At 46.0% G+C, this 27,321-nt stretch overlaps 1 protein-coding gene across 1 annotated transcript; it reads left to right on the top strand.

The window, feature by feature from the left end:
- The first annotated feature begins 259 nt into the window (after positions 1-259).
- On the top strand, positions 260-17,972 carry RRM2B (ribonucleotide reductase regulatory TP53 inducible subunit M2B). Its single transcript, XM_062503310.1, has 9 exons — positions 260-367; positions 4,739-4,891; positions 6,406-6,522; positions 7,453-7,586; positions 9,130-9,224; positions 11,196-11,329; positions 16,055-16,159; positions 17,241-17,354; positions 17,820-17,972. Exons 1-9 carry the CDS (start codon positions 260-262, stop codon positions 17,970-17,972), a joined length of 1,113 nt encoding a protein of 370 aa, XP_062359294.1.
- Positions 17,973-27,321: the final 9,349 nt, after the last annotated feature.

The raw sequence follows: 27,321 nt of genomic DNA, 5'->3' as shown, positions 1-27,321 counted from the left end.
TGGCAGCCAGATACCTTTAAAAAAAAAAATACCCAAAATTCTTAAGGACGCACGAATTCTTAAAGCGGCACCGAGTTTCACCTTTCTGGGAAGGGGACACCCAAATCTTTCGAAGCTCTACTCTGCTTGCAAGAAAGGAGAGAAACAAGTACCAATCTTACATTCACCGACGGGCCCTTGGCGAGCGCCTCCAAGCGCTGCAAGGCCGTGTTCGTTATGCAATTCCTGAGTCCTCCCCGGGGGAGGAGCGGCCTTGGCCATGGCCGTTCCCCCTTCCTCCGCCGCCGCCCCTGGCGGTGCAGTGCCGCTGGCCATGGGCGAGCGCCGGGGGCCGGCGGTGCCGCAGGAGGCGGCGGGCCCGGAGCGGGTAAGGCCGGGCGGGGCGGGGAGCGGGGCCGGGCCCGGCGGGGGCTCCGGGAGCGAAGCGGCGGCGGCGGCGGCGGCAGCAGCGCAGCCCTGCCCGGCCGGGCCCCGCGGCCTCCCCGCCCCTCCGGGGGGATCCCGGGCACCCGGGGCTGCTTCGGACAGCCCTGGGAAGGGCACGGGCGTGGGCCCGTCCCCCCGCGCTCGGGCACCGCGGCCCCGGGGAGCGCTGGCAGCACCTGAGGGGATGCGGGCCGCCCAGCGGAGGCCGCGGGGTCTGGGCAGCGCCGACCCTGCCTCCCCGAGGGCTCTGCGCCTGCCGGGCACCGAAGGTAGAGCTCGTCCTCTCTGCCCCGAGGCAGCTGTGGGTGTTGGTGATGTTCCTGGCTTCCCAGGCCCTGTGGACCAGGCGAGTCTGCCCCTGGGAGGCGTCTGCGCTACGTTCTGGTATCCCCCGGTATAGCCGTGCTAAGCCAGGCTGAGCTGTTCGAGGAGAAAGGATCATCGTGGTAGGGAAACCCACGTGGTCTTCCTGAACCCTTGTGTCTCGTCAAGTGTCCAAAAACAAGTGTGCCATCTTAAATTCAAGTGTAAGAAACCCGTTACTGCTTCCCCCTGAACAGTGATGCCCTGTACCCACAGTGAAGTGCATGGTAGTCTTGTGATCTGCTCAAGCATGTGGAACCAGCAGGTGTTGTGCTCCTCAGATGCTGTGCAGTGCAAGCCATCTCGCCCAGGAATGGGGATGGTCATCCCAGTGTCACTGCTGGCAAGGCCTGTGGTGCCCAGGGCTGGCCTGAATGCTTTGGGAGCCTGTGGGATGCAAGGTGCAGCTTCTTACTAGAGTGTGTGAGGGTTCGTGGTCACATACCAGTGAGTGTGTGTTCCACATCACAGTGCTGGTTCTGCCAGCACCTTTAGCTTTTTCCCTGGCTACAGCTGATACAGGGCATGTAACTGTGGTACTTGGACATGTAACCCAGCAGCTGTAGCTGTGGGGTGATTGTTGTATATGTGTATATATGTTAATAATTGCCTAGTTTGCTGAATTTGAAATTAATGGAAGGCATTTCAGTACCCCAAGCAGGTTTTGTCCATTTGATTTATTGTCACCACCAGAAGAGCTTGTCTCTCACAGTTGCAGAATAACTGGGATATGATGTACTGGAGTGCATCCAGCAAAGGGCTGATGATTAAGAGACTGCAGTAGAGGCCATGAATGCTGGGACTCTTCAGCCTGGAGAAGACTCCAGGGGATTTTGTGAGTGTGTGAAAATACCTTGTGGAGGGAATAAAGCAGACAAAGCCAGGCTCTTCTCAGTGGTGCCCCATGGTTGCTCACAGAGGTTGTGTGGTCTCCATCCTTGGAGATACTGAATCCTCATCTGGATGTGGCGCTGGGCAGTCTGCTCTGGTTGACCCTGCTGGAGCAAGGGTTGGCCTGTGCCTACCAGCTTCAGCTCTTTCATGCATTTGGATCACATTGTCTGAACAGAACGAAGCACGAACACATTATAAACTGGGCACCCTTTGTCATTATGGTGAGTGTTGACTGTTTTATGCACCATCATAGCATTAAGAAAAAGATCTGGGGTGCGGATCGAAGGTAGTGTTGGCCTAGTGACTTGTACCTTCTCCTGCCCCTCACACTCCTGCCAGTTCCCCTGGATCCAGGAAAGTAAAGGCAGGGAATGCACTGTGCTCCTTCAGCCCAATGTGCTGACAGCTCAGAAGCCTCAGCAGTGTTCACAATGTGCCACACACTTGAAACTGAGTTAGAGAAGATGGGATTGTCTTGTAGCCACTAACTGCATGCCTGCCAGCCAATTTAGAGCCTGTCTGTGAAGGACTCCCTTCACAGCAGCCTGCCTGTGAAACCCCTCTGCACCCCTGAAAGTGATAAGGGAGCAGGATATAGGTTGAGCTGGAGGTTCCAGCATGGTGTAGTCTCTGTGTCTGACCTTTCCTTTTTTAAAATTAAAAAAAGCCAAACAACCAAAACCATCTATTTAACAAAATACTGGTACAGTTTTTAAAACCACAGGCCAATCAGCCTCACCTGAATCCGTGGAAAGATGATGGGACAGCTCATCCTGTAGTCTGTCACTAAGCACATGGAAGTCAGTCATAAGGAGTAGTCACCATGGATTCACCAAAGAGAATGCATGCTTAACCAATCTGATTACCTTCTGTGATGGGACAGTTGGCTGAATAGACAAGGGAGAGCAGTGGATTTTGTCTACATGGGCTTTAGCTAATGTCTCCCATGGTACCCTCATAGGCAAGCTCAGAAAGTGTGAGCTGGATGAGTGGATGGTGACGTGGATTGAGCACTGGCTGAATGGCAGAGCTTGAAGGACTGTGGTCAGCATCACAGGGTCTAGTTTCAGGCCTGTGGCTGGTTGTGTCCCCCAGGGTTCAGTGCTGGGCCCAGTATTGTTTAACTTACCCATTAATAACTTGGATTAAACAGGCGGATGCCTTCTCAGCAAGTTCACTGATGGCACAAAGCTGGGAGGAGCAGCTGGTGCCCCAGAGGGCTGTGCAGCCCTTCAGAAGGACCTCAGCAGGCTGGAGACATGGGCAGAGAAGAACCATCTGAAAATCAAAGGCAAATGCAGGTCCTGCACCTGGGGAGGAATAACCCCAGGGACCAGTACAGGATGGGGGTGACCTGCTGGGAAGCTGCTCTGCAGAGAAGGTCCTGGTGGACAACAAAATGTCCATGAGGCAGCAGTGGCTTGCCTAACAGGGCTAACTGGGTTTCTACAGTGTTTCCATTTTCAAGGATGTCAGCTGGTGCAGTAGAAGGTGTAGTTATTGGCTGGATGCCAAGCCCTGAGGAGGTGTGTGCTGAGACAAGGTGCCCAACCTGCCAACCCCAAATTCTCCCAATTCCAGTGAGTTATTTTAACCATCACTATGTTCTGGGAAGTAAAAAAGGTCTTCAACTCTCATGGCCTTCAGCAGAGACTGCAAGATGATGCTGGGAAATCTGTCTCATGTAATTGAGTAATATTTAAAAATAAAATAAAGTGGTAGAATTGTAACACAGAATGTGCTTCAGTGATGTGTTCACTGGGCAACTGAAGTATCTATGCCAGCTATGCGATGTGCATATATGTTTGGGTTTTGTTTGTTTTTTAAAATGTGAGTGACATTTGTTTGAGAAGATTTTCCAAATTGAAGTAAAGGAATGCTTATGCAAGTAGTTACAAACCGACTGGGTAGGGAAAGGACTTTGGCACCTCCAGGAACATAGAAATGGTGTTCAAAATCTTCAGTTCCCCTTCTCTGCTGTATTCTATGTAACACCTTATGTACTGCCTGTGGTTAGTTATCCTCTACAGCAGTGTGAGTGGGATCTTGGAACCAACCCAGAAAGGCATCCTGCTGGCTGAATTTCTGATCAGTGTGAGTCACTAGCCCTTCTGCAGAGGTTGCAGCATGCTGACCTGACAGCTCCTCACAGCAGTTGTTTCTAGTAGGTGCTTGTGACATATTTACAGGGATGCAGGGACTGATCCTGGGAGCAGTTGTTCCCAGCCAGAGGTGGGGTGAAGGCCCTGCTCAGAGTGACCTCTCTGCTGTTTTCACTGGCCTGTTTCCTAAATTTCAGCTGTCGCCACCTCCCCAGCTCAGCTGGGCTGGAACTCTGAGGAAGAGCTGTGCGCAGAGCTGTTCTGAGAGCCCACATAGAAGGATCAGTGTGGAGATGGGTGACTCCAGGCAGAGATTCTCCTGCTGCCAGCTGCTGGGAAGAGGCACATTGGCTCCATATCAGCACTTGAGAGGGAGCCTCCAGAGCAACCTCCAGACCCACGCTGTTGTGTGGGCTGCCTTCACAGATTGCATACACAAACCTCCATGAGACTCGCTGTGGCACAAGGCTGTCCTCTGTCACTTGGTTGCTGTGCTCTCATGGCTTGCTTCAGGCAGTCCATCCAGGTCATCATGGCTGAACCTACAGCAGGTGGCTGGGAGGTATCTGGGCAGTGAGCCTGGTGGAGCTGTGTGGGTTGCAGGCTGCAGCATCGAGCTGTGACTTCACACGTATGTCCCCCTGTGTTGGTACCACAGTGGCTGGTGTCTGCCAGGGCAGACTTCCCCCATGCTGCAAAAGGCTTTGTCTTTGGCACACAGGTGTTGGTGCTTCCTGCCACTGGCACAGCTGGGAGGGGGTGTTGGTGTGAGCTGTGCTGGGCAGGCAGGCAGTACTGCTGGGAGCAAGGATGGAGGGCAAGGGGACAGGGACCCCAGGGGACCAGGTGAACATTTGTGTGACATGGGTGAGCCTTCAATCACACCTTTGGGATAGTGTGATGAAGAGGAACAAACACTGGTGACTTTAACCAGAACTGTGCTTTATTTTCAGAGCTCATCAAATGCTGCTGAAAATGGCTCCAACCTTGATGAAGAGCCTCTACTCAGAAAAAATCACCGTCGGTTTGTCATCTTCCCCATCCAGTACCCGGACATATGGAAGATGTATAAGCAGGCTCAGGCTTCCTTTTGGACAGCAGAAGAGGTGAGCCCTGGGCTGGTGGGTTGGCCAAAGGCAGTCAGACCACTAGGGTCCTGCCTCATCTTTCCTAGCTCTGCTGCTGGCTTCAGTGTTGCAAACATTGGAGTTAATTGCATCAAACATCATGTACTAGCACCAAGGCAGAACTCTCTTCATTGGCAGTGGAAAGCAAGCTGCTTCCACAGGGTGATTCAGCAAAGTTATTTTAGGTGCTTAGTTTAGGATGAAGTGGAATTGTGTTCTGGGGCTCTTCTATGGTTACAGAGAAATCCTAAGTCAGATTGCTCTGATTCATGGTTGGATAGCTCCTGTGGTCTCGGCAACTCCTTGACTATTAAGATGCTCTGGAAAATTTAATGCTGTTCCTTAGTATTAGGTACCTAAATTTCCAGGCAGACAGTTGCTAAAATCAGGGACACTTGCTAAAAATGCATTTAGCTGAGTCCTGATTGCCCTGGTGAAGTGCTTGCCCCATATTAATGCAAGCTCTGAGTTCTCCCTCGAAGTTGCTGGTTAGATAGACCTGAGCAGTTCTTGCTATGCTTGCAGCAGTACCAGCCTCTGAGCACTGCTCTGCTTTGGAGAGATCACCTGCCAGGGAAACTGGTTGTTCCAACTAAAAGCTTAATGCCCACTTAGCTCGTTTGTGGGCAGTGGTCTGCAACTGCAGAGGAGTGGGATGAAAGCACTGGCAGGTTCTAAATAGACCAGAAAGCATCATGGGATGATGAGGAGCAGCTATTTGTGGAGGTGGTATTTCACTGCCTGCCTGGACAGGTTGCTGCCCTGTTGATGCCCTGTTTCTTTCATTAAAGAAAAAGCATTTGAACTCCTGCCTTACCAGAATTTCCCTTTTACTGTGTTACTGGTTCCTTCTTACACTGTCCTACCATCTGTGGGTCCTCTGCATTTTTCACATCTGACTCTACTTGAGTGTTCTTTTGGTTCAGAAATCCTACAAACAAACAAAAAAGGCCCATGTGAAGGAAGCTGTGGTTTTCTCTCATGGCTGGGGTTTGGTCTGATAGACAAGAGCAGTTGCACAGCATTTGCTCCATACCATTCTTTGACAACATGGAGGCTGAACACCTGCCAAAGGCAGAAGTACCCTCATTCCATCTTCTGAAACACTTGGGTATCGCTTTCTTGGAGTATCAGCATTTATTTCAATTAAAGTTTGTCTCAGAATGAGTTACTGGTGCGTATTCATACTTGTGACAAAAACATATCAAGGCTTTTCCAAATCTCATTTATTTATTCAACAGACACAGTTTTTATTCCAAATTACAAAAGTGTAAACTGTGAAGCAAGTACATGGTGTTACTGTTGCAGAGTGAGACAACAGTACTGCAGTGTCTCTGTTGTCTTTTATAGTTACAAGTATTTAAATTCCCTACATTTGAAAGATTTGAAAGCAAATGCCAAAAGTCTGCCTCAGTCACTTGACTGAGCTGCTTGTTTTTACAGAATGACAGATGCAGAAGGGCAATAATGTTTTCCTTTTTTCTTTTCATTAGGTTGATTTATCAAAGGACCTTCCTCACTGGAACAAGCTGAAAGCAGATGAAAAATACTTTATCTCTCATGTTCTGGCATTTTTTGCAGCCAGTGATGGAATTGTAAATGAAAACCTGGTGAGAAAAGACAGAGGGCTTGAATACTTACTCATCTTATTGTCTTAATAACTTTTCGTTTTGGCTTTTTCACATTAATTCATAGGTTTGTTAAGTGTGTACTTTTTTTTCTCTCCATCTCACCTTTGTCAAGTGGAGCAAGCAGCTTGTTTGTCTGGGAGCAATGTTTGAGTTAAATTGGGCCAGCTGTGGTTATCAGGGCTCCAGATCACATCACTCTGGGACACCGTTTTTAAGTTCAGCCCCTGCCTGGCTCTGGGATGTGCATTTCTGAATAAATTAATATAACCCCATATTTTTCCTGTACTCATGTTAATTGAAAAGTAGGGAGTACAGACCATGGCTGTGCCATGTATTCCTCATTTTGGTGAAATCCGTTTTGTTCTCACTGAACAGCATCCTAGAATCTCTTAGGGCTGCAGGTGGGTGTTGCTAAAAAGGTGGGGAATTCTTCCTGTTGATACCTGTTCTGGGCTGAAGAATATCTCATCACTGGTTAGCAGTGGTCTCTGTCTGCAAATATCCAGTTTAAATCTCAAATGTTTGAATGTTTATAACATGCAGTATATATGTGCATGTATTGCGTGAACAAACATGCCTTATGTCATGCTGTTTATATTTTTAATGATGAACAAAAAGTCTGATGCTTTGTTCAGTATTAAGTGTTTAGTATTGCATTATTTTGCTGTTCTTGTCTTGTGTATGTGTGCTCTCATGCTTCAGCTCTTAGATGCATTTACTTCTGGCTAGCTTGCATTATTTTCCTCTGCACCACAGCTATCCTATTGATGTGTCTGTGAACAAAGTAGGACTGAACTGCTCCCATCCTGTCTCTGTAGCAGAGATATGTTGTCTCTCCTGTTGAGGTCAGAGCAGTGTCATGCAGGACTGTCTTACTATACTCATTGCCATGCTTTCTGCTTTTGGTAGGTGGCACGTTTTAGTCAGGAGGTGCAGATCCCAGAAGCTCGTTGTTTCTATGGCTTTCAGATTCTCATTGAGAATGTTCACTCAGAGATGTATAGCTTGCTCATAGACACCTACATCAAAGATCCCAAGAAAAGGTAAACCTCTGGATGTCTTATAAACCTGTGGGAAATCTGTTGCTGAAGCCAGCGGCACTGTTGTAGGGCTGCATGGCAGCTCTCTCCTGTTTCAATACTGACTTTCTGGGGGGTTGGGGAAGGTTTCTTAAAGCTTTCAAGGCCTTCATGTCTGACCCCCAAAATAGAGAGGAGTATTACTGACCAAGGCTTATTGTGGGGGTATCAGAAGGTTGGTTAATATTTATATAAATCTTTTATTGCTGGAAGCACAGAATATCTTAAGTGCTAAAGTTTAGATGAGCTCCTTGAAGTTATCGTGCTCATGCAGTACTTGCTCTCACATCAGCAAAGGATCAGCCTGAAGAAATTGAGTGCTCATGATCAAAATGGTGTTTCTGATATACAGCAATCAATATATTGCATCATTTCAGCCTTTTTGTTGTCAGTGCTTTTTAATACAACTTGAACTGCTTATTTTTGAATGATTGAGTTCACCCTTTTTGTCTGAAGAACTTCCTAATCCAAACAGTAATACATTTGAAAAGCAGAATTTTCCCTCAGAGACTCCACCATGGTGATGGTCAGGCAGAGCTTGCTTTCCCACAGTGGCATCCTGTGTTGGTGATGGTGGGAGGACTGCAAGACTTCCTTTCAGGTGTTCAGCATAGGAACAGAGTCTGTGCACGTGGTACTTGCCCAGTTCCTTTTGTGGATTTGGGCAGGATGAGCTTTTGTTCTATGGATAGACTGACATAGCTGGCTTCAAGTCTGGGAGAGACTGTGATCTGCTGGGTGGGTGCTCCTGGGATGAGATCCTTGAGTTCACAGCTTGCCTCCCCTGAGCCCCTGGGGATGTTACTTTCTGCACATTAGCCTCCCTCTGCCTTTTTTATCACAGATCACATTGTGGTTTAACCTGGCAGGCAGGTAACTCTACACAGCAGCTCACTCACTGCCTGCCCTTCCCAGTGGGGTGGGAGAGAATCGGGGACAAAAGTAAAACTGGTGATTTGAGGTAAAGGCAGTTGGATAGGACAGAAAAGGAAAATAATGATGATACACAAAAGAAGTGATGCATAATGCAGTTGCTCACTGCCTGCTGACACCCAGCCAGCTCCCAAGAAGTGGCCCCTGGCCAGCTTTCCCCTAGTTTATATTCTGAGCATGACATCTCCTTTGGGCCACCTGGAGTTTGCTGTCTTGGCTGTGTCCCCTCCCAGCTTCCTGCTACCCCAGCCTGCTCGCTGGTGGGGTGGGGTTAGAAGCTGAAGCGTCCTATAAACACTGCTTAACCACAGCTAAAACATCAGTATGTTATCAACATAATTCTCATTCTAAATTTAAAACACAGCTCTGTACAAGCAACTGGGAAGAAAATGAGCTCTATCCCACACAAAAGCAGGACAGATCATCACCTCTTTGGGGTGGGAATGGTCTCTTACTTGGGTTAGTTCAGAGCCTTGCATAATGGGATCCTCTGTCTGGTAGAGCTGGAAAGGACAACCAGGGCAGATTTACATAAATGACTATTTTGATATTTTCTCTCTGGTTTCTTCTGTAGGGATTTCTTATTTAATGCTATTGAAACAATGCCTTGTGTTAAGAAGAAAGCAGACTGGGCTCTGAAGTGGATTGAGGACCGAAAATCCACTTTTGGTGTGTAGCTTTTTAAAAACTTATTTCTTTTGCATATCACAAACTGACCTACTGTAAGCTGAGCCCCTGGAATATGAAATAAAATTCTCCACAAATGTAGTGACTTCTGGATCTCTGGTTTAACTAAAGAACTAGAAGTAACTTCTGGTGAGCTTGTATGATTTTATTTTCAGCTAGAGAAATAAGTAATGGCAATGCCCCTGAAATAATGTTTTATAAAATGCTCTGTCCTTTTTTTGTCTTTATACTGAATAACCCTGGTTTCATCAGTTTTCACTTGCAGACCTTATATTCTAGTTTTGATTATTTCTTCTAGTTGGTTCTTACTTTGTTCTCAGTGTTCAGAACTGGGCAGCTGAAGTTTTCAAGTCCAGGTGTTTTCTGTGTTCATGTTCCTGTAGAGAAATCCACGGGGTTTTTTTGTAACTGAGGTATGACTGAGCCTGGACAAAAAAGATTCAAGAGCTATCTGTTTCTGGTGTTTCTGGTTTGCTATTGGGACCAGGTTTCTTGTTTTTGTATCTGATTTCAGAGCTGGGACAGTGGCTCAGCTTCCATCAGCATTGTGCAAGACATCCTTAGTAGTGTTCTGCATTCTTGCAGTGTTGAATTTGAAGGGTTTGCTGTAGCTGAAATCCATAATGGGTGCACTCTGGTGAATTTTTAAAAGCAAACTTCCTCTATATTTTGAGAAAATGTAGGAGATGCAGAGATTCACCGTGGTGAGAAAAATAAATCTGAACATCATTCTTTTGTGGCATCTGTTCATAGCTCTTGTTTGAGAGAGGTTCTTTTTGGTAGCTGTACTTTGTTCTGTCTGGAGCTCCCACTGCCTCCCCAGTCTGCCTTTGCTTTCTGTGTGTGGAGCCCCTTCATCATCCCTTTGTTTGGCTCCCAGCAGTGTGGGGTGTGCCAGGAATCAGAAGGTTTCCTAACTCCAAAAGCAGTGTACCCCCTGCTCCCTGCCCCCAAATTTCATGCATTTTATCCCAAGTACATTATCAGTCTTCTCCTTCATTAAACCTGTATTTTATAAGCAGCCTTTTTCCATTCCTCTGTAGAAGTAACCTACAAGTTTTGTAGTGTTGCTAGAAAAATTCTTTGCTTTATAACTTCTGTGGTGCTTGTAAGTTGGTATTGCTCTCTCTGTTTTTTTTTCCTAATCTGAATTTCTTCAGATGAGCCAGCAGTTGGCATTTGTATCTCATAGAGGAAGTGGAACATCTGGATACTTTGTGTTATTTCTAAAACAAAACTGTGTGTGGTTCTTATTGGGAAAAGGCACCAGAACTTAGTGCCAAAGCCCTTCATGTTAGAACATACACAATGAGCCTGTGAAGTTGTTTGAAGTAGTCTACATGGAATGATGTGGCCTCAGTAAACAGTCAGATGGTCTTGTAGTCTGAAGAAATACAATCATGTAGAGAACAGGTAGAACTGGGACCAATAATGCCTTGCTTTCCTTGGATTAAAGGTGGAATAACGCAAATAGTTGTTTGTGTCTTATGTTCTGTAGTCTTTCACTCTTGTAAGAATATGGTTTGATGTAGATTACCAACAAGAATAAATTGTGGTGTAGGGTTTTTTGTTTAATTTATCAGAGATTGTCCCTTTTCTCAATTTTGGCTGTCAGTTTCACAGCTGCTTTCCTGCCTTTCAGGAGAAAGAGATAATGGAGTACTAATGTCTTGGCCACTTTGGACAGTTGCATTCCTTTGCTTCAGGCCTGTGCCAGTTTCAGTGGGTGCCCTGGTTCTTCAGCTCTGCTGGGGTTGCCTATGGCTGAGTTCTGTGGGGTGTGTAGACCCTCTGTGTGCCAGGATCTGTGAATGGATGTGGTCAAAGACATCATGTGGTATTGCAAAGAGGATTGCTCCTCTCCAGCATCACTCTGTCTGATACAAATGGTGGATCTTGCTGAGGAGCAATACAGCAATTTGTGTCTAACAAAAAATGTGTTATGTTAAACAGGTGAGAGAGTGGTTGCCTTTGCTGCAGTAGAAGGCATCTTCTTTTCGGGTTCCTTTGCTGCTATATTTTGGCTGAAGAAGAGGGGCCTGATGCCTGGACTGACTTTCTCCAATGAACTTATTAGCAGAGATGAGGTAATGTAGCATGTCCTACACACTCTTTGGGAAGAAGAGTGAGTTTCCAGGGGAAGGGTAGAATTATATTCCTGAAAAAACAATAGTCTTGACACAGGAAGGGGAAAGAAGCAGACTTTTACCAATATTTACAGAATCATAGAATCATTTAGATTGGAAAAGACCTTTAAGGTCACTGAATCAAACTGTTAACCTGTCACTGCCAAGTTCACCCCTAAACCATGCCCCTAAATGCTACATTCACATATCTTTTAAATACCTTCAGAGATAGTGACTCAACCACTTCCCTGGACAGGCTATTCTAATGCTTGACAGCAATTTCTGTGAAGTTTTTTGTAATATCCAATCTAATCCCCTGCTTGATGCAACTTGAGGCTATTTCCTCTTGTCCTATTACTTGGAAGAAGAGATTGACCTACACCTCACTACAAGCTTCTCTCTGGTAGTTGTAGAGAGCTCAGGTCTCCCTTGAGCCTCCTTTTCTCCAGCCTGAACACTCCATCTCCCTCAGCCAATCCTCATAAGACTGGTGCTCCACACCCTTCACTAGCTTTGTTGCCCTTCCCTGGACATGCTACAGCACCTCAATGTCCTTCTTGTAGTGAGGGGCCCAGAACTGGACACAGTACTTGAGGTGCAGCATCACCAGTGCTGAGTACAGGGGGATAATCACTGCCTTGGTCCTTTTGCCACACTATTCCTGACACAAGCCAGGATGCCGTTGGCCTTCTTGGCCAGCTGGGCGCATGCTGGCTCATGTTCATCTGCCCTGAACCAACACCCCCAGGTCCTTTTCCGCTGGGCTGCTTTCCAGCCACTCTGCCCAAGTCTGTAGCATTGCATGGGGTTGTTGTGGCACAAGTGCTGGACCTGGTGTTTGGCCTTGTGGAGCCTCATACCATTGTCTTCAGTCCTCCAATCCAGCCTGTCCAGATCCCTCTCCTTCTGCCTTCCTAGCCTCCAGCAGATCAACATTCCTACCAAACTTAGTGTCTCCTGCAAACTGGCTGAGGGTGCACTCAGTGCGCTTTTCCGCTGATAAAGATATTAAACAGGACTGGTCACTGGGGCCAATGACATATATACATATATGTATAGCATAGGTAACATAACATAACTGAGCTGCATGGAACACTGCCTATGGGCAGCCACCAACTGAATTTAGTTGTCACTATTCTTTTTGGGTTGGCCATCCAGCCAATTTTATACCCAGCAAACAGCACTGATGAACTTAAAGCCTGGATGCCCCTGAGTCCCTCAGCAGAAATACATGTTTTTAAAGGTAGTAAACATAAATACTGGTGTCCCAATTTGATTTAACCCCAGGCAGCAATCAGGCCCCATGCAACCACTCTCTCACTTCCCCACCAGTAGGATCAGGGAGAGAATCAGAAGGGTAAAAGCTAGACAACTCGTAGGTTGGTATGAACACCGTTTAATAGGGAAACCAAAAATCACACACATGAGCAAATCAAAACAAGGCATTAATTCACTGTTTTCCATGACCAAGCAGGTGTTCAGCCATCTCCAGGAGAGCAGGGCCCCATCAGGTATAACAGTTACTTGGGAAGGAAAATGGTATTACTCCAAATGTCCCCCCCTTTCTTCTTCCCCCCACTTTATATGCTGAATGTCACATGGTCTGGAATATCCTTTTGGTCAGTTTGGGTCACCTGTCAGGACAGGAGGAGAGTGCCTCTTAACTTAAGATGTGAGGTGTCTATGGGCTGCATGTCAGCACACCAAATATGACAGACCATGTGCTTACAAGTGCCCCTTTCCACTGTTTCCTTCCCTTCTTTTTCCTTGCTCCCTGCAAGTTGGCAACTGTTGTTTGTGGCTGGGGACTGTGCACTGCTCTACTTACATCGCTGTCAGCACTGAAAAAGTAGAAAGACCAGTTTTGTATACAATATAAACATGCTAGTGGTTGTAACTTAGCAGAGTTGGTCTTAATGTGTAAAGAGCTTTTTTCTAATGGAAGTAATTTTCATGGGTTAGACAAATTGCTTTGAAATTACACATCTTACGATATGTCTTTAAAAGACGCTTTTGAAGGAAGTGATATGATGAGTAAGGAAAAACAAATAGTTCTTCAGCCTTCACCTTCCTTGTGTCTGTTCATGAACTGATCCATTTGAGTGAGGCAGGATTTGTTTGTTACAAGGATCACTTGCAGGTAAGTGAATGTAACAGTACTTCTCTGCAGAGTCCAGCACCAAAAGACTAACATTTTCTGGAGCTCTGCTGGCATAATTCCAGCTGCAGTGCTGTTATGAAGGTTAAAGCTTGGTGCACAGAGCACCTGCATTGAAACCCAGTGATAGTAAAAAGAATCCACAGTGGAAAACTACAAACTGTTTTCTGATGCACCTGGACAGATAAATGATTAACACTCAGTGTTTTTTTTGTGCTGTTGGCTCTGTTCCCAGCCTGTTCTTGAGCTGGTGCATCTCTGATACTTAAAGGTGCAAAGCCGGTGGGAGCACCAGTCTGTAGAGAACACTGGTTCATGGAAGAAGCCAGGCACGTTCTGCATCTTGCTGGTGATGATGCCCTGGATAAGACTGTGGGAAGCCTTTCAGCAGAAAGCTAATGTGGTCACTAGGAGGGGGGGATATTTTCCAACTTAGGTTATTTCAGGCTGTTTCATGACCTTAATCACAGGGATTTTGTAGTCTTTCCAAAGAGGTTTTCAAAGAATCACAGAATTGTTAAATATGGAAGGGTCCTCTGGAAATCATCCAGTCCAACCGCTCTGCCAAGCAGGGTCACCTGAAGCAGGTGACACAGGAACATGTCCAGGTGGGTTTAGAATGTCTCCAGAGAGGGAGACTCTGCAGTCACCCTGGGCAGCCTGTTCCAGTGCTCTGTCACACTTGAAGTAAAGAAGTTCTTCCTCACATTGAGGTGAAACTTCTTGTGTTTTAGTTTACAGCCATTGCTCCTCATCGTGTTGCTGGGCACCACTGAAAAGTGTCTGGCACCATCCTCTTGGCACTATCTGTCCTGGCTTCAGCCAAAGACAGGGTTAATTTTTTGCAGCAGCTGTGAGGGGGTAGAACCTGGAGCTGTGCGGGCATGGCTAAGACCCTAATGTTACTGGATGCCATCTCAGGTCATTGACAGGGGTGGGGGAGAGGGACTCCCTCTCCTGCTTTGAGAAGAAGGGTTTTCCTTCCAGTGGGAAAAAATGTAATTGGGAAGAACAGGTCATGGGTTTTCCGCGTAAATAGCTTCTTTGTCTTACACATCTTGTTGCTCATATTGCTCTGGCTGTTCTTTTAGTTGTCTTATTGTTTCGAGTAAATTGTTCTTACCCATCCTGTCATTTCACCTTTTGTGCCTCGATCTGCAGAGCAGGAAAGGGCAAGGGGAAGCCGGGGATATCTTGGTGGGGGCAGGGAGCAAGCAAGTGGCATCTGGTCTGGGAGAGTCTTGCTGGGGAGTACCATTCCTAGACCAGGACGCCACCTTTGAGATAATTGTATGCATTAATGAGATCCCCTCTCAGTGTTCTCTTCTCCAAACTAAACAGGCCCAGCTCCTGCAGTCTCTCCTCACAAAAAAAGATGCTCCAGACCCCTCATCATTTTTGTGACCTCTGCTGGACCTTCTCCAGTAGCTCCTTGTCTCTTTCGTACTGAGAATCCCAGAACTGGACACAGCAGTCCAGATGTGACCTCACCAGGGGTGGGCAGAGGGAGAGGATCACCTCCCTTGACCTGCTGGCAACACTCTTCCCAATGCACCCCAAGATACCCTGGGCCCTTCTGGTCACAGGAGCACTGCTGCCTCAGTCAACTTGCTACCCACTGAGACTCTTTTGCAGCAGAACAGCTCTCTAGTAGGTCAGCCTCCAGGTTTTGTTTTGACCCTTGTTAATTATGAGATTGTCATGTAGCTCATAATCTGCCAAATTCTTTGTGATTGGTTTTCCCTCTGGATGTGCCCTCTTGGTGTTTATTGGCTGTGATCACCACCTTGTTGAGAGGAGAGATGGTAGTACAGTGCTCCTTTAGTCTGGCAGTGGTGGCTATGGCTGAAGCCAGACCATCAAGCTGTACCCAGGCAAGTCAAAGAGAAGCTGAGGTGCCTCTTGGAGTGGGTTGCTTATCTCCTGATGTTTTCTTACCTTGGCAGGAGACTTTTCTGAAATCCTGGAAAGGAGCGCAGTTTACTAGGCTCTGTGTAAGATAGCTGGGTGAAATGAGAAGGGGAATTTAGTTGGGGCAGAAATGATTTTTTAATCTTAGGTGACTTTAATCTGAATCTGCCTTTCTGAAAATGCTGTTGGGAGAAGCAAGGGAAGAAATGCTACTGAGAGAATTTAAATATCTCAAAGCAAAGAGCAGGTAAACAGCGTATTTTAACTTGCAAGTAGTTTTGCAGGTCTTGATGTAGAAGTCTGTCAGCAAAATCATCCCTGACAGAAGGCAGACCAGCAAGGCTCTGTGTAGGATCACTCACAATAGAGCAGCCCTCAGAAAAATTTTACCTGAGAAACATGTATGCTGAACATTATTTTGGCATAGGTGGTACGTGCTAGATTTGAGATGTTACTGGGTTGTAAACTACAAGTCCACACTACGTGTGATAACATTAAGACTTGCATAAAAGTGGGAGGCTGGGAAACTTCAACCCAAATGAGACTGCCTTGAAATAAGAGTGACTATGTGGAAGAGGGGAAAACTGACTGCTTTTTTAATTGTTCTTTTATTTCAGGGTCTACACTGTGATTTTGCTTGTCTAATGTTCCATTATTTAGTGAACAGACCATCAGAAGAGCGAGTCCATGAGATCATCGTTAATGCTGTAGAAATTGAGCAGGTAATCCTGTTTGTGAGAATACTGTGGGCAGCACAGGCCCAGTCTGAGGTGTGAAAATAAACAAATTAACTTCTAACTTTTGGGATTCCGTGCTTGATACTTGGCTCAGTCTTGTTCCCTGATGCATTATACTGTTCTTTCCCTCTTCCTTAATGGTGACAGTAAGAGTCAGACTTTCTGGTTCAGTTGTCAAGCAACTGGGGGGAGCTGAAGCTGGCGGCTGATTTTTCTCCTAAAGGAAGAAAAGCTGTCTTATTTGATACTGAATAGGCTAGTTCCATTTGGAAGGGACCTACAGTAATCATCTAGTCCAACTGCAGCTGTCTCTTAGAGAGGAGCTTGTTTACATCTGTCCTTTCAGGATCTTTGTCTCTCCCTATTGTATTCACATCTCTGCTTGTCCTCAGGAGAAGGCAGTCTGTTCTGGCCACAAGTATCATGCTGTCTTCTGGCTTTTCCTGAGGCTGATGTTAGGTTCTTTCATGTGAAGTGCTGCCCTTCTGCAGACACAAGTTTCTGCATGGTTGAGTGTTTGGCAGGATTTTAGTTTTGTTTTCTTTCCTGCTGTTGTCTAACTGATGTGATGATGACAAATATTCCTGCTTTGTCTCACAACACTGACAGATATGCATTGGTGCCTAAACATACACGTGACTGGGTTCAGCACTCATATGTATCACTGCCCTCTGATCTGTCATTCTGTAGTGGCTGTAAGCCAGGAAAACTAGTGATTTCTTGATCTATCCCTGCTCCCACAAGTATGGTCGGTAGGTTTATTGGAGTTGGAGTTTAAGATTACAGTGTAGTTTACACCAGGAGATTGGAGAAAGGCAGATTAGAGGGACAGTGACAAAAATCTTGTGCCTTTTCCAGAGTAACGGGCTAAAAATAAAGGAGGATACAAACAGTTACTGAAAGCAGAAGATACTTGTTGAATTTAGTGATGCAAGTTGTTTATTCAGGCGACTTCCTGGGGAGCCTGGAATATCACAAAGTATGTTACAGTGAAACACAGGTGTCTTCTCTCCTTTCTCTTCTTAAATTTCATTTCTCTCCATGTCATCTATATTTTAACTTCCAGGAGTTTCTAACTGAGGCATTACCTGTGGGTCTGATTGGAATGAATTGCACATTGATGAAACAATACATTGAGTTTGTTGCAGACCGGTTACTAATGGAGCTTGGGTTCTCAAAGGTAAGAGATGCAATTGCCCCAAATGCTGGCCTCCCAGTGCAGCCCACAAGAACTGTCAGCACAAAGCACTCCCTTGTCATGCTGGGGAGCAGGTCATATTTAGCACATGGACTTCCTATGAGTGACAGGTGAAACCACAGCATTCATACCTATGCTTCACTGTAAAAGAGCAAGAACAATTTAGGCCTTTGTTTCCCTTCAGCTGCTCAGCGGGTTTGTAATGGGAAATGTAAGCTGTGCTCAGATGCTGCAGTGCTTGAAGAATAACAAGCACCTTCAACTTCATCACAGACCAAACTCCTGGGAGTGGCAGTACTGAATTTGCTTAGATAGGTGTCCATAGATCCTACAGGATATTGCAGCCAGAGGTGGTCTAGTTTGAAAGAGTTTGACAGCTTTTTTTGTTGTGGGGTTTTTAAAGTATTATTTCCCTGTCAGAATCACCAGTGTGTTTTTCTTCCCCAGGTCTTTAATGCAGAAAATCCTTTTGATTTCATGGAGAATATTTCTCTGGAAGGAAAAACAAATTTCTTTGAGAAGCGAGTTTCAGAATATCAACGTTTTGCTGTTATGGCAGAAACAATGGACAATGTCTTCACTCTAGATGCTGATTTTTGACAAATTGGCAAATGAATGGTGACTGTTTCCCTCTCCTCATCTCTCTTTTTACTGGGAAGTTGACTTAATTTCCTCTCATGGAAATCAGTCTATTGGGGTATTTTTCCTGGGTTTTCATGTTGTTTGTCAGAGGAGTAGATGTATTTCTCTCTGTGGCATTTGAAGAAAAAAGGGGGATCATTTGTAAAAAAATTATATGGCTTTGTAAAAGGATGGCCTTTTTAAGATCCCTTGGCTCATTTACTGTCAATGCTGTCTTTAAAGATGACACGGATGCTATTGCTTTTTTAAGACTTCAGTAGTGTTTTAAGAAAACAAACTGCATATTTACCTCATGTTGTGGTATTTTAATCTGAAGACCAGATAAGGTATCACTTCATGTAAAAACGTTGCTGTAAATTATTTTCCTGTCTTCTGTTTTCATGTTTATAGATTTGGTCTACAGTGAAATCTCTTCTGTTTCATCCTGTTGCAAATACAGTAGTAGTTGAATGTGGGAAGACCTTGATGAAGTCTGAACTACAGAATATTATTAAACCCAGGAATTAGGTGTAATCTCCCTGTTAATCTGGGTTCTGTCTGAAAAAAAATTTACACTGGTTGGAGTAAAATTGGTAGGCATTGGTAGGCATTTAATTCAAATACATGTGATTCTTGTCTTACAGCTGTTTCTCAACATGTTAGTGGATTTTGAATGGTCCTTGAAAAGGCACACCTGTTAACAGTGGAGAAAAACCACATCCTGTAGTTCTTTGGCTAGTGCTGCCTGTTTTTCCTTGCTTCACTGATCAAGTGCCTTATTAAGCAGTCTGTACTTGTGTGTGTTACCTGACACTGTAACAGCCAGCTCTGGGTGGTTTGATATTCTCCCCTTCTTGGTTGCACTTGTGCATGGAAGGGGTGAGAAGACATGTAATTCCAAGGGCTTATTCCTTGAGGTGCTACAGACTACGCAGGCTGTAAGGAAATGCCCAATAATGTATGAAGGTACATCAAGTTGTGTGTTTGATGCGAACCATTGGAACCACTGTCACAGAACAGCTTCTGAAAGAAGGTGTTTAACATTTTAAAAACAAACCCAGAAGTAGTATGGAGTGGCAGCATCTTACAAAGATGGTTTTTGATTGTGTGCCTGAAAACTTTAAAGTTTTGATACCACACACAGAGAATGGAGTGATTGAACAGTGACTAATCTGCTGCAGTGGTACTTGGGGTGGAAGGGATGCTATTCAGCTGTACCTGGTTTATCTGCAAATAGATATGCTCTCTTTTTTTCCAAGATGAAGTGAGTGTACCAGAGCTAGACAAAGAGTTCTGCTTTATTAGACCCAAGCATTTTTCATAATGCTTAGCATTTTGTGAAAGAGGTTTTGCAAGTCTTACTGTTGCAAACATCTTGTGCTGCTTTTGATACACCTGCAGTGAGCCAAACTGACAGCCCAGGGTTATCAGTGATGGGGTGGTGTGAGTGTTATTTCCCTGCCAGCCCAGATAGTCCTGGGTACCAGAGTTCCATGAAACAGGTCCACTGCCTTAGCATAGTTCCTAGTGGACAGCTGTCCCTGCTGTAAAAATAACCAGCAAAACTGACTCTGTTATTTTAGTCTCTGTAGAAGATCAGGAGTATGTACTGAGCATGGAAATGGAACAGCTTTTTATTTCTAGAGAAGAGCCTGCATAATTTGACATAAGGCGCTTGGAAGAGGACAGAGGACAGAACGTTGAGAATACAGAGAAAAGCTGGAACTGGTGGCCCTCACATCCTGGAGCTGGAAGAGAACTGGACTCAAAGGGAAAACCTGCACCTTTTGGAAATACTGAGTTGGTAGGGGAGAAAGAGAAAATATTTTAAGTGGGTCTGTTGTTGGAGTAATGGAACCTATTATGTCACTGAAAGTATTGAAAAGCATTTATTTTGAGTCATGTGAATTATGATGAGAGTATAGAGAGTATTCTAATACCAAACTGCAGTGTGCTCAGGTTCTGTAAATGTATATGAGATACCAAAGTCTGGTACAATGGCTCCCACTCAATTTGTGTGTAAAATATGTGTGTAGTTTCAATAAAATTTGAGTGTGGGGAATCCCATGCCTTCATTTATGTTACATGCTTCTTGTGAAATCCAAAGTGATAAAATAGGGATGTAAGAGAGTAAGTCAGTATTCACAGCTTTTGGGTAGTGGGAGAAAGTTATGAGTGCTCCTTATATTGTCTTGCTCTTTTTGGAGCTCTTGACTTGCTCTTTCTTGTTCCTCGAAATAGGTTTTTATAGTCTAGTGAGCAAACAAGTGGGTTTGGCATTTGTTTGTTTTGTTTTGTTTTGAATTGGGATTTTGTGGCTCAAGAAGTCTTTTGGGATTCTGTAAGATTCAGTGAACACTCCAGAAATGTATTTTCAGTGGGTGATACCTGATATATCAAGGGCATCATGCCCTTGGGGCAGGCACCCTGACTGCCTGGGCACAGCATCATCAGGTTCAGGCCCTGAGCTGGGGCCAGCCAGGCACGGCCTGAAGCCAAGCACTGCTCACCTGGGTCTGAGCTGGCACAGCTTCACATCCCCTTGTGTATGCACTCTCAGGCCTGTCATTTCAAAAGTCTTGTCCCTGCAGCCTTCTTGAGACAGACATGAAGGGCAGAGGGTGTGTTCTTCCACCAGTGCTGGGTACTGGTCAGAAACCCAATGGGCTTCTGAGGGCTCAGTGTGTCTCACACTGGCCATCAAGCTTAAGAAAGCCTGATGAAAGTGTTTGGGGGAGAGAAAGTGTGAAGCATCCCTTCAGTGTACATGGTCTGTGTGCTCTGAGTTGGAACAAGGCTGGTGTGTGACTTCTTCTGGTGTGTGTCTGGCTACAGCCAATGCAATAGAGAAGATGGTTCCTGGAGGTGTCTCGTGGTGAACAACATATTTTGCAAGGGTCAGATGAGTAGAAACCTCTTTTTGGGGACTGTAATAGGAGCTGAGGCTCATGGGAAGAATCCCCCTTTTCAGTTCCAAAGTGGCCTCTGTAGTTCCCATTGCTCCCATTCAAGCAGACGTGCCTCCTGGCAAATCCCATGATTTGGTTATCAGTGGCTACAAGCTGACACCTCTATGCTCTGGCTGTGAAACCACTGCTGAGTGCTGTAGGTCAGTGAGTATTCCCAGCCCTTGTGGGGAAATTAAAGTGGGAGAAGGCAGGGCAATGAAGGCACTTTTTCTTAGTGTTTCTGGACTGTTTTCTGGACTGATAAGACTTTTGCAGAAGATGAGGATGCTGCGTGTGTGACAGCACCCTCAGAGCTGCAGCCAGCTCCTGGCTGGCTGGCTGGCACTGTGCTGATCCACTTCCACCATGTTTCTTATGCTTGTCTTTGAATGATGAAAGCTTTGAAAGTGCAAGTGTGGCCTCCCTGCTGGTCACCCAGCCTGCCGGAGGAGCATCTTCCTTCTAGCCTTCCAAAGGGGATGATCTGGGCTGGCTTTTCCTCCTGGTGGAGCCCTTGAGTCAGAAAATATTAATGTTTCTGTCACTATTATCTAGAGCTCCTTCTGGGAGTCAGTCACTGGCGATGCTGATGTGTTAGCATTTCACATAGCCGAGTTTGTGTTTGCGAGGAGGATGTTTGTGTGCCTGGGGCCTTCAGGAAGGCTGATGTGTGTGTGCAGACTCTGTGTTTGTGCATGCAGGTGTGCACACCTGGCACACATCCCGTGTGCATAAACACCATACGTGCACACACACACACACACACACACACACACCCCCCAGCAGAGCTGAGGGGAGAAGTTGCTGAATGTCACGTTTTAGCAAACCCTCTCCCTGGAGCAGAAGGGCAAGGTGGGCACTGCAATACTGCTATTAAGCAATGCTATTCCTGGTTTGCTGGCAGCTGCTGCCTTGCCCTGCTTCCCACAGCCTAGGCACAGATGGGCAGTGGTCCCATCCCATCATACATAATCTGGGTCTAGGAACAAGGGCTGCCCTGAGGATAGAACTGTACTCTGCTAACTTTAGCTAAAGTTTTTTCAGCTTGAAATGCAGGTAGAATCTCAGGAATGGCTGGTTTTGGCTAGTGTGGAGTACACATTTCTGCTTTGAACAGTAACTTTGGGCTTTGGCTGTTTGAGTGTATTCATGCGGGCAAGTTGGGGAATTACTTGTTGAATTTTGACCCTTCCAATGAAATAAAAGGATTTGTGAGTGACAGATATAAGATTTCCATGACAGGCAGCAGTGCTGCCAATATCTCAGCTTGTTCAGTGCTGCTGACCAGGGACTCCTGCCCTGTAGATCCTTTTTTACAAATATGCTTGAAGGGCTTACCTGGGAAACGTCCTTCTTCTATTGCTTTGGCCAGCACCATTCATCACTGCATTGGCTCTAGTGTGGCTGCTGATGGGTTCACAGGAGCAAATCTGTTTCATCAATCCCCTTTTGTGCTGTAGTCCACTGTTTGATTACTGTTACTCTAGGAATGGCCTCCCATAGCTGCTGCAGCATCTCTAGTGAGTTTGTAGGAGAGCTGTTACAGAGAACTGCATGGACCATGGTATTAAGAGTGAGGTGTTGACTTCTGCCATGGGGACAGGCCATCTCTGGGGCTTGTTCCAAGGCCTTGCCTGTTCCTTTAGGAAATGCCTCTTGCTGCAGAGGCAGGGTGAGGTCCTCACCAGCAGATAATGGTAAAAAGACCAACAGACTGATGTAAAGTTGTTTTGGATTCTTCTGTGATTTCATCAGCCAGGGACTGACTTTGGATGCTGTCCCTCTGGTGCCATGTGAATGTCAGAAAAAAATCCATGCCAGCCCAGTTACAGCTGGATGTGATCTGCTCAAAGGCTATCTTGAAAGTCTCTTCTTAATGTCATATTCTACTCCTGCTCCTGGTCCTACTCCTACTCCTACAAAAATTAGGCCACTGGGATGCTGTAAGCAGGTCTACTTGTCGCTGCTCTGCCCACTCTGTGTGATGGCTGGCAGGGTGCTGCTGTGCCTTTTCAGCTGCAGCTCAGCCTGAAATCCTGCCTGGCTTGGACTTGGCTCTTGCTGATCCCAGTGTGCAGTGCCAGGGTCAGAGGAAAGGCCTGCAGTGAAGCACTGGCCTGTCAGACTGGGGCAGGTGCTGACCAGAACCGGGTTTGTTTGCCCCAGCCTGGGCTCAGAGAGGGCTGCATGCTCATGAGGCTGGTGTGGTTTTTATAGGCCCCTCAAACAAGGTCCTCTTTTAGGTCCTCTTTTATTTTAGTGATGAGGCTTCCAAAATCGCACTGGAGGCTCTGGGCAGATACCACAGGAGTTGGTGGGACTTTTTTTTCCTTGTCAATTGGCAGATCCAAGAGAGGTGTAAGAACAAGTCTCAACATCCAAATCCATTTTACTGACAAAAGCCTCTGGCAGTGTAGCCTGAACTTGAGAGCTTCAGGGAAAGTCTGCCTCTCCATCACTATTCCGTAGCCCACAGACATGATTCTGAAGAGCTTATACTCGGGTTGTTTTATGAGGAAATGCAAGAATCCTTTTTGCAAGCTGGTGTCCTTACCATGCAGGAGGTTGTGCAGGCTCTGCATCTGTGCTCTGTCTGCAGGTCTGTTACCAAGCAGCCTGTCCCAAGTGCCCATTGTGTGCTGACGATGGTCAGCACTGCTGGCCTCTGCCATAGTGGTTCTCCAGAATGGGATGGCTGCTTGCTGCTTCACAGGCAGTTTTAAAAGATTAATTGAAGGCAGACTGAGGTGGCACATCAGCCACCTCCTGAGAGACTGAGACCACTCAGGGAAGGGCTGGGGAATCCTGAAGGCAGTGACATGCCTTGGATAGGAAAAGTATGATAAACAAAAATGTGCTGGTGCAAGGAAAGTGACAAGCCATTCACTCCTCATTGCTTAGATGCCAGCAGCAGTGCCACAAAAGTGATCATCATACACAGACTTGTGTGGTCACTCGTCCTGCCAAAGCTTCCCTGAGGGCTTCATCACCCCAGCGCTGGGGTACTGAATCCAATGGTGTTCATACCCACCAATACTCACTAATAAATATCTAATAATAGTACTGAATAATAACACTGGTGCTACCATCTGCTCACTTGGAAGTCGTGGCAGAAGAAGTTTTGGGGGCCTGGAAAATCACAGGTACTGGGAATATTTGGTGCCAGTGTTAAACATGAGGAGACCTGAGCCCAGGAGGTTTCAGCCCCACCGTGGCTGTTGCCATTCTGACCTTGGCAGCAGCAGTGATAAGGACTGAGATGCCTCTGAGCCACAGCCCCTCAGTGCAGAGATCCTCATTCCCCAAAGCAGGGCCTGTGCATGTGGGCAAGCCCTGGCAGATACAGGACACAGGAAGCTTTAGATCTCTTTGAAGAAGTCATTTACAGCTTTGGAACAAGTATGATTCTCTACTAAACTGAATGTTTCATTATTAGGTCTCTAGCATTTGAAAACATTTCTATGGGCCTTTACTGGTTTATTTGCTACTGGGTTAACTTTTTCTGAGCTCAGGCTTGCTTTGATCCTCATGGTATGGATCAGGACTTGGGGTGTCCTTTGGAAAAGTGGCAGCTGTGGAGCAGCTCCTCCAGACCAGACCTGAATGCAAGTATATCTAAACCATCTTTTGATGCACAGAAACTCCTCCAATACCTGCTTCTCTCTCAGACATCTCAGCTTTCCAGGTGGGATGAAATCTGGGTTGCTGGGACTATAGGAGAGAATAGGCATTAAATGAGGCTCCAGGAAAGCAGGGAAGTGTCTTAAAAAATTACCTCAGCTGTTGAGTTCCTCTTGGCTAGGTAACTATGGAGAAGAGTTTCCATTAATGAATTTAAACCAGGATAGTGAATAAAGGCTGTTCCAATCTTGGTTGCAGGGTCACAGGGCAGTGATAAACCCATGGTGCAGAGGAGTACTAGTTTACAGTTGTTATAGCAAGCATTCCTGCCCCGTGAGAAGAGGTTGACTATCAGTTATTGATTTCTTTTTTTATTTCAGTTTGAAGGGAAAGAGAGTTAGATTACAGTTTATTAGGCTGACTGGAGAACTGAATGTTTTTATTCAATTACTTCATTCACAGTGTGTGAAAGTGCTGGCTTCAGAGACAGGTGTTATGATAAGCCCTGGAAGAGCTGCCTTGCTCCTTGCTCAGTCATCCTTCTGTCTCCTGCTTAGTCATCCCTCTGTGGGCTAATGAGATGGTGTCTGGAGGGCTCCTACAGCCACTACTGTATGTGCCTCATTTTTGGATTAACATCATAATGGAAAAAAAATAATTGCTTGGCTCGTTTCTGCGAGATTCTTGTTTTAGAAGCCCTTTCCATGAAGTTGGTCCAGTTTGCTTAATTCCTCATTAGCAGAGCAGTGTGTAAAGCAAAAAAATAATTTCCCAGCTTCTCCCACACTGAGTAGAGTTTGAGGGCAGAGTGAGGATGTCACCTGCCTTTGGAGCACCTTTGGAAGGAGCACCAATGCCACAAGCCCAGCATCCAGGCAGAGGGACAAGGTGATGAGTCTTCCACTTATAACCCCCAGTCCTCCTGAGCTATAAGGCTACATGTAAGGTAGTGGCCACAGTCATGAGATGCACATCCTGCGCATCCTGCATCTGGTGCAGGCAGGATGTTTTATGGCTCTCAATAGGCTGCTGAGGCCAGACAAACTCGTGGGGAAACACTGCGTGCTGCTGAGATAAATGCAGGGATTCTCTCAGTAGGACATGGTCTACTGCAGCGTCTGTTTGCAACACTAAGTCACTGGATAAAAATTCCTCTGTAAAATTAAAAAATAATTGTAACTTTAGCTGTCTTGATTCCGGCCCCCCCCCCCCCCCCCCCAAACCCGGCTGATTTTATTCACCTTGGGCCCATTAGATTTGCATACTTTAAAAACATGAGGTTCTTGAGAGATGTGTTAAAGCTCTTCTGTTACTTAGAATATTAACCTACATTTGCTCTTGGTGCTGCTGTACTTTGTGGTATGATACCTGCATAAGCAAATCTTTCTCTTCCACATCCATTAGATGGAAGCATCAGCATTGGCACATGCTGACTGTATTTTAAGCTCATATGGTTTTACTCATAAAACAGAAACCCATTACTGCCACTTCTGTTTCATTTGTGTCATGCTAATTCATTTCCCTGTTACTGCTGAGTGTAGGTCCAAATTAACAGGATCTGATTAGTCTCACATCAACCACACAAAAAGTCAATTTTTTGGTCAGAAGTTGGGAAGGCAATATTTTCTTCCAAACGGGTATTTTGCTTGTGAGGCTGAAAAATGGAAGTTTACCACAATTGCGCATGCATCAGTGATCTTCAACCCAAATACTGCTTGTGCAGATGGATGGCTGTGGCTGGGGCGAGAAGCATTTTCCATAGACTTCAAAGATGGGAAGGCAGATTCTTACACAGGATACTGGTAAGTACAGAATCACAGAATAGTTTAGTTTGGAAGGGATCTTAAGGATAATCTAGCTCTAATTCCCCTGCTATGGGCTGAGACACTTTCCACTAAACCAGATGGCTCAAAGCTTCATCCAGCCTGGCCTCGAACATTTCCAGGTTGCTTCCCTTGGCAACCTGTTCCAGTGCCTCACCACCCTCACAGTAAACAACTACTTCCTAGTATCCAATTCAAGACTACCCTCTTTCAGTATCATGGGGAGCCCCTGGAAACACTGGATCCAGTCAGTGCCTGATAGATGTGAGACTGGGAGTGTGGCTTTGGTGTGCTAAGCACCTATGAAGTCCCATTCTCTGCTCTTTCTGCATTAAGTAATATTTTCACACAGGTGAGGTAGAGGGTAAGTTGCAGTGAAGGTGGAGTCTGTGCCATGCCGGGCAGGTATTCACCTTCCCTGAGGGCCAGCATTTTAGACTACACTAGAACAAACATCTATTTAAAATAAAGCCAGAAATCTACAAAGCTGCAGTCCATTGGCAGAGTGTGCCAGCCCATGTGTAGGGCTGTACAGTGCAGGGTTGTGCTGCGCTGTGCAGGGCTGTGCAGTGTTCTACAGTGCAGGACTGTGCTGTGCAGGGTTGTGCTGTGCAGGGCTGTGCAGTGCAGGGCAAGGCTGTGCTGTGCTGTGCTGGTGGGGACCCAGCCCTGCCAGCTTCTGCTGGCAGGGCCCCTTGCTTGACTGCCTGGTGCCTGCTGGCAGGGTGAGGTCTGGCAGAGATTGCCTGGGGGACTTTACAGTGCTGGCTTAAACAGCATTCATTTATTTCCCAATGGCCACCCTAAAGACCTTATCTGAAGCTAATTAATTGTCAGCAGAAGCTGTCTTAATTTTATCACAGCTGCCTGGCTTTTACAATGAAAGGCTAGAACATAAGATCTTGAGAGGGTGGTAGGTTTTGGTTCAGGGGCAGC

Source organism: Cinclus cinclus, chromosome 1, assembly GCF_963662255.1.
Source record: "Cinclus cinclus chromosome 1, bCinCin1.1, whole genome shotgun sequence".
NCBI classification, from domain to species: Eukaryota; Metazoa; Chordata; class Aves; order Passeriformes; family Cinclidae; genus Cinclus; species Cinclus cinclus.
This window is presented reverse-complemented; position numbering and strand designations above follow the sequence as displayed.

What these genes read in the sequence shown, in the direction of transcription:
- RRM2B (XM_062503310.1), top strand. Translation starts at nt 260, where the DNA reads ATGGCCGTTCCCCCTTCCTCCGCCGCCGCCCCTGGCGGTGCAGTGCCG. An exon ending in AGGCGGCGGGCCCGGAGCGG is followed by an intron (nt 368 to 4,738) that starts GTAAGGCCGGGC and finishes CTTTATTTTCAG; the next exon opens with AGCTCATCAAATGCTGCTGA. An exon ending in GAATTGTAAATGAAAACCTG is followed by an intron (nt 6,523 to 7,452) that starts GTGAGAAAAGAC and finishes TGCTTTTGGTAG; the next exon opens with GTGGCACGTTTTAGTCAGGA.